Here is a 7,500-nt window from a genome sequence, read left to right as displayed (position 1 = left end):
CATCTGAAACACACGTCTATAGGTATCGTCATCTGAAACACATGTCTATAGTATTGTCATCTGAAACACATGTCCATAGGTATCATCATCTGAAACACATGTCCATAGGTATCGTCATCTGAAACACACGTCTATAGGTATCGTCATCTGAAACACACATCTATAGGCATCGTCATCTGAAATACACGTCCATAGGTATCATCATCTGAAACACATGTCCATAGGTATCGTCATCTGAAACACACGTCTATAGGTATCATCATCTGAAACACATGTCCATAGGTATCATCATCTGAAACACACATCTATAGGCATCGTCATCTGAAATACACGTCCATAGGTATCATCATCTGAAACACATGTCCATAGGTATCGTCATCTGAAACACACGTCCATAGCTATGGACGTCATCTGAAACACATGTCTATAGGTATCGTCATCTGAAACACATGTCTATAGTATTGTCATCTGAAACACACGTCTATAGGTATCATCATCTGAAACACACGTCTATAGGAATCGTCATCTGAAACACATGTCTATAGGCATCGTCATCTGAAACACACGTCTATAGGTATCGTCATCTGAAACACACGTCCATAGGTATCGTCATCTGAAACACATGTCTATAGGTATCGTCATCTGAAACACACGTCTATAGGTATCATCATCTGAAACACACGTCTATAGGAATCGTCATCTGAAACACATGTCTATAGGCATCGTCATCTGAAACACATGTCCATAGGTATCATCATCTGAAACACATGTCTTTAGTATTGTCATCTGAAACACATGTCCATAGGTATCGTCATCTGAAACACATGTCTATAGTATTGTCATCTGAAACACACGTCTATATGTATCATCATCTGAAACACATGTCCATAGGTATCGTCATCTGAAACACACGTCCATAGCTATGGACGTCATCTGAAACACATGTCTATAGGTATCGTCATCTGAAACACATGTCTATAGTATTGTCATCTGAAACACACGTCTATAGGTATCATCATCTGAAACACACGTCTATAGGTATCGTCATCTGAAACACATGTCTATAGGCATCGTCATCTGAAACACACGTCTATAGGTATCGTCATCTGAAACACATCCCCATAGGTATCGTCATCTGAAACACATGTCTATAGGTATCTTCATCTGAAATCTGAAACACATGTCTATAGGTATCATCATCTGAAACACACGTCTATAGGTATCGTCATCTGAAACACACGTCTATAGGTATCGTCATCTGAAACACATGTCTATAGTATTGTCATCTGAAAAATGTCCATAGGTATCATCATCTGAAACACACGTCTATAGGTATCGTCATCTGAAACACACGTCTATAGGTATCGTCATCTGAAACACACATCTATAGGCATCGTCATCTGAAATACACGTCCATAGGTATCATCATCTGAAACACATGTCCATAGGTATCGTCATCTGAAACACACGTCTATAGGTATCATCATCTGAAACACATGTCCATAGGTATCATCATCTGAAACACACATCTATAGGCATCGTCATCTGAAATACACGTCCATAGGTATCATCATCTGAAACACATGTCCATAGGTATCGTCATCTGAAACACACGTCCATAGCTATGGACGTCATCTGAAACACATGTCTATAGGTATCGTCATCTGAAACACATGTCTATAGTATTGTCATCTGAAACACACGTCTATAGGTATCGTCATCTGAAATACATGTCCATAGGTATCGTCATCTGAAACACATGTCTATAGGTATCATCATCTTAGGTATCGTCATCTGAAACACATGTCCATAGGTATCGTCATCTGAAACACATGTCTATAGTATCGTCATCTGAAACACATGTCTATAGGTATCGTCATCTGAAACACATGTCTATAGTATTGTCATCTGAAACACATGTCCATAGGTATCGTCATCTGAAACACATGTCTATAGGTATCGTCATCTGAAACACATGCCCATAGGTATCGTCATCTGAAACACACGTCCATAGGTATCGTCATCTGAAACACATGTCTATAGGTAACGTCATCTGAAACACATGTCCATAGGTATCGTCATCTGAAACACATCTATAGGTATCGTCATCTGAAACACACACACGTCTATAGGTATGTACATAGGTATCATCATCTGAAACACATGTCTATAGGCATCGTCATCTGAAACACATGTCTATAGGTATCGTCATCTGAAACACATGTCTATAGGTATCATCATCTGAAACACACACACGTCTATAGGTATGTACATAGGTATCATCATCTGAAACACACACACGTCTATAGGTATGTACATAGGTATCATCATCTGAAACACATGTACATAGGTATCATCATCTGAAACACACATAAGTCTATAGGTATTCTCCTTCGAAACACACACACCACTTCTACTGTCAGCAACAATAAAAACACATTCAGACATTGACAGTGGAAGGTAGCAGAATGGTAACCATGATTATCTTCTTCTTCTTCTTCTTCTGCGTTCGTGGGCTTCAACTCCCATGTTCACTTGTATACGCGAGTGGGCTTTTTACATGTATGACCGTTTTTACCCCGCCATGTAGGCAGCCATACTCTGCTTTCGGGGTTGTGCATGCTGGGTATGTTCTTGTTTCCATAACCCACAGAACGCTGACATGGATTACAGGATCTTTAACGTGCGTATTTGATCTTATGCTTGCGTATACACACGAAGGGGGTTCAGGCACTGGCAGGTCTGCACATATGTTGACCTGGGAGATCGTAAAAATCTCCACCCTTTACCCACCAGGTGCCGTCACCGTGATTCGAACCCGGGACCCTCAGATCGAAAGTCCAACGCTTTAACCATTCAGCTATGGCGCCTGTCATGATTATCTGACAACACAGTGTCCGTGAGGGTTTGGGTTCAAATCCCAGCCTCGCCTTTTCTTTGAGGCTTGACTGTAAAAATCAGACTGAACATCTAGTTATTTGACTGAGATGATAAACTGATGGTTCAAGTGAAGCACACACTAAACCCACTGACACAGAACCTATGGCGACGTATTGTCATGCTCTGGCAAAATTCTGTAGAAAAATATCCACTAAAGTAGTGACACCGGGTTACGCTGCAAATGTGGTGTAGCATGTGTGGACTTGTCCAAACGCAGTGACTCCTTGACAAAAAAAAAAAAAGAAAATGAAACTCAGATATTCAATTCAAATGTAGAATAGCTTGTGTAACATTTGTGTCATGTATGTTTTTCCCCCTTGTTGATAGTGCACATTTCATACAGGGCCCCTGTTTTCACTGAAGACGGTAAAGCACCAACAAGTGATACCAGTGTCTGAGAACAATCCATAAGATGGTCTTTCACGTGAAGTGATTAACCGACGTCCAATGCACAGCACAGCACGCACTTACAGCATGTAAAAGAAAACCTGTGACAACAAGATGGTGTCCCAGGCAAAATATTGCTGAAGAAAAATCCACATTGACAGTAAAACAATTACCCTTGCAGACAAAAATCCACGTTGACAGTAAAACAATTACACCTGCAGACATAAAAATCCACGTTGACAGTAAAACAATTACACTTTTAGACAAAAAAAAATCCACATTGACAGTAAAACAATTACACTTTGCAGACATAAAAATCCACATTGACAGTAAAACAATTACACTTTGCAGACATAAAAATCCACATTGACAGTAAAACAATTACACTTGTAGACATAAAAATCCACGTTGACAGTAAAACAATTACACTTTGCAGACATAAAAATCCACGTTGACAGTAAAACAATTACACTTTGCAGACATAAAAATCCACGTTGACAGTAAAACAATTACACTTTGCAGACATAAAAATCCACATTGACAGTAAAACAATTACACTTTGCAGACATAAAAATCTACATTGATAGTAAAACAATTACACTTGCAGACAGAAAAATCCACACTGACAGTAAAACAATTACGCTTATAGACAGAAAAAAAAAGAAAAAAAAAAGGGTGGTACTACACTGCAGTGATATGATCTCCCTTGGGGAGAGTCACCACCAATTTCACACAGAGAAATCTATCGTGACAAGAAGTAACACGACGGGCGCAATAGCTGAGTGGTTAAAGCGTTGGACTTTCAATCTGAGGGACCTGGGTTCGAATCACGGTGACGGCGCCTGGTGGGTAAAGGGTGGAGATTTTTACGATCTCCCAGGTCAACATATGTGCAGACCTGCTAGTGCCTGAACCCCCTTCATGTGTAAACGCATGCAGAAGATCAAATACGCACGTTAAAGATCCTGTAATCCATGTCAGCGTTCGGTGGGTTATGGAAGCAGGAACATACCCAGCATGCACACCCCCGAAAGCGGAGTATGACTGCCTACATGGCGGGGTAAAAACGGTCATGCACGTCAAAGCCCACTCGTGTACATGCGAGTGAACGTGGGAGTTGCAGCCCACGAACACAGAAGAAGAAGTAACACAACACAACACAACACAGCAGGCACCGCAAAACCAAACAGCAACATCACTCAAAAAAATTTTTTTTTAATTTAACAGCCTTCTTCCTACTCATAATTTTTTTTTTAATATGATCGGTAATCCTCTCCCTTACAAAATTTTTACAAAAACAAATTCCAGTCAGATACAATTTCCCAAATTACAAACAAACAAACAAAAATCTGAGTTGGTCAGTCAACCTGACACTGTCAATAAATAAAACAATCGAAGTAAGAAAAACAGATATTACTGAAAGAAAGAAAAAATGAACAAATACAAATCAAACAAATAAAAAATTAAAAAAAACCCAACCAAACAAACAAATAATCAATGACAAAAGACACCTTACAGCAGTGGAAAGGGAGAGCAGCAGGTAGGCACACTGCAGGAAGAGTTCCTGCCCCTGGTAGGTCTTCATGACATCAGCACAGCGGAGGCCCTTGTGGTCGACCAAGTGATACAGGTTCTCTGACCACAGACAGTAGCTGAAGTGAGCCGGCAATGTTTGAAGAAAAGAACGACACACACACACTCTCTCTCTCTCTCTCTCTCTCTTTATATGTGTGTGTGTGTGTGTGTGTGTGTGTGCATGTATTATGTATCTTTCTCTCTCGTTTTTCCTCTCTCTCTTTTCTTCCTGAATTAAGTTAATGATGTAAGAATGTCGCATTGCGTGTTGTAATCATATCAGTATCATATGTAAATTTATTGCTATTTACGCTTGTATTATTTCTGTTGTTGTTGTTGTTGTTGTTCTCGGTAGAATTTTTGTGTGTTTCTTGTAATTATTTCCATATTATCCTTTCCAGACCCCCACTTCCCCCATTTCTTCCTTTTTAAATTAAAAAAAAAAAAAAATTCTTCTCTTTTTTTTTATGAGGGCAGGATGTAAAAAAGCTGTATACGCGTATTCTTTTACCCTCAATAAAGATCATTTTGACTTGACTTGACTTGACACACAGACAAGGAACTTGAAAAAACAACAACAACCCACAGATCACATGGCACATCATGCAGAGTCACCTACTAACCTGACCTCGCCTTAACACCTGACCTTGCCCATGACCTTGCCTGTAACACCTGACCTTTCCCGTAAACCTGACCTTTTCTGTAACACCCGACCTTTTCTGTAACACACGACCTTTTCTGTAACACCCCACCTTTCATGTTACACCTCATCTTCCCTGTATCACCTGACCTTGCCCTGTAACACCTGATCTTTCCTTGCCTCACCTCCCTGTAAACCTGAACTTGCCTTAACACCTGACCTTGCCTGTAACACCTGACCTTGCCTGTAATACCTGAACATTCCTACAGCACATGACCTTGCCTGTAACACCTGACCTTGCCTGTAACACCTGACCTTGCCTGTAACACCTGAACATTCCTACAGCACATGACCTTGCCTGTAACACCTGACCTTGCCTGTAACACCTGAACACTCCTACAGCACATGACCTTGCCTGTAACACCGGACCTCGCATGTAACAACACCCAACAGCGCACCTGTAACCCCTAAACATTTCTACAGCACCTGGCTTTTGCATGTAACACCCCGACCTTGCCGCCTGTAACACCTGAGCTTTTTTCTGTGACACCTGCCGGGACATTTGTGTGCAGCGCCTCCTCACCTTGCCCGGAACACAGCAGGTGCAGGGCCTGTTTTTCAGGCTGACACAGGGTGGACATGCTCGGGTAGCGCAGGAAGCCAAGGTCAAGGTCAGAGGGCAGCAGGCAGAAGACGCGGGTGTTGGCCTTGAGAAAGGTCGCGATCTTCTGCGGCTGCGCCTGCTTCTCCAGCTGTTCCTTTGTCCACTTCTCCAATGCTGTCAGACGAAAAAAAAAAAAAAAAAGATAAAAAGAAGAACATTACAAAAGCACCTAACTTGCGTAATGACGCTATGAGCTAAAATCATCTTATCTGACCCTTCCATTCTCCACTGCTGCAAGAGTTGTTTTCACGGTGACTGGTTCACGTGAACAGTGCGTGTCAACAATGGTGTCTGACCCACTTTCGTCTCAGTCACAAGGCAGACAACAGAGTTAGACGAAGGGGCCGTAACCTGGCTGTATAATGTTCTGAATTTAATCTGTTTCAAACTCTTTGTGCTTTCCTGGATTCATCTACAAGTCATCAGTGTGTGCAAATTTCAAACAAAAAAATAATATGGATACTTTCATCATCTCACTGTACGATAGCGTATGAAGGGAGGAAGTTTTATATTTTGTCCCCAACTAACTCCTTATGTTACTGATCAGTTTTCTAATATCCGTTTTTCTATTTTATTTCTTACCCATACAAATGGGTTGTCTGTGGGTAAAGTCAGGGGAGCTAACTGGCAGTAAGAGGAGAAGAAGAAGAAGAAGGACGACAAGAAGAACAAGATGGAGGACAAGAAGAACAAGATGGAGGACAAGAAGAAGAAGGACAAGATGGAGGACAAGAAGGACAAGATGGAGGACAAGAAGAAGAAGGACAAGATGGAGGACAAGAAGAAGAAGGAAAAGATTACCTGAATGTCTGTAGGGCATGTCCAAGCAGAACAAACGGTCTTTCTTGTCCGATACTGCACCGCTCCCCATCTGGCCTGCCGCCATTGTCTGGTCTGGTCGTGTGCCCTTGGTTTGTTCCTGGAACACACAATCCTCTTTTCACTACTACTACTACTACTCCTACTAATGATGATTATAACAATCATCATCATCACAAATGAACTGGTACTACTACTAATAATGATAACAATAAAAACAGAACACACAATTTTCTTTATCATAGACGGGTGCAGTCGCCGAGTGGTAAAAGCTTTGGACTTTCAATCTCAGGGTCCCGGGTTCGAATCTCGGTAACAGCACCTTGTGGGTAAAGGGTGGAGATTTTTGACGACCTACCAGGTCAACGTTTGTGCAGACCTTCCAGTGCCTGAAGCCCCTTTACATTTTAGAACAATATAACACAATACAACACAACACAGCATGATATAACACAATACAACACAACACAGCACA

The 7,500-nt window shown here is 41.3% G+C and overlaps 1 protein-coding gene across 1 annotated transcript in view; it reads right to left on the bottom strand.

Annotated features, from left to right (window-relative positions):
* LOC143301941 (uncharacterized) overlaps positions 1-7,500 on the bottom strand; it is a 155,202-nt gene that overhangs the window by 87,160 nt on the left and 60,542 nt on the right. The window contains exons 24-26 of the mRNA XM_076616399.1: positions 7,008-7,125; positions 6,126-6,320; positions 4,844-4,962 (exon numbers count right to left, since the gene is read on the bottom strand). Of these exons, the coding sequence (XP_076472514.1) occupies positions 4,844-4,962; positions 6,126-6,320; positions 7,008-7,125 (432 nt within the window). The remainder of the gene's footprint in view (positions 1-4,843; positions 4,963-6,125; positions 6,321-7,007; positions 7,126-7,500) is intronic.

The sequence above is a fragment of the Babylonia areolata genome, chromosome 28 (genome assembly GCF_041734735.1).
Source record: "Babylonia areolata isolate BAREFJ2019XMU chromosome 28, ASM4173473v1, whole genome shotgun sequence".
Lineage (NCBI taxonomy): Eukaryota > Metazoa > Mollusca > Gastropoda > Neogastropoda > Buccinidae > Babylonia > Babylonia areolata.
Note: the sequence above shows the minus strand (reverse complement) of the source record. Positions and strands in the feature narration are given on the sequence as shown.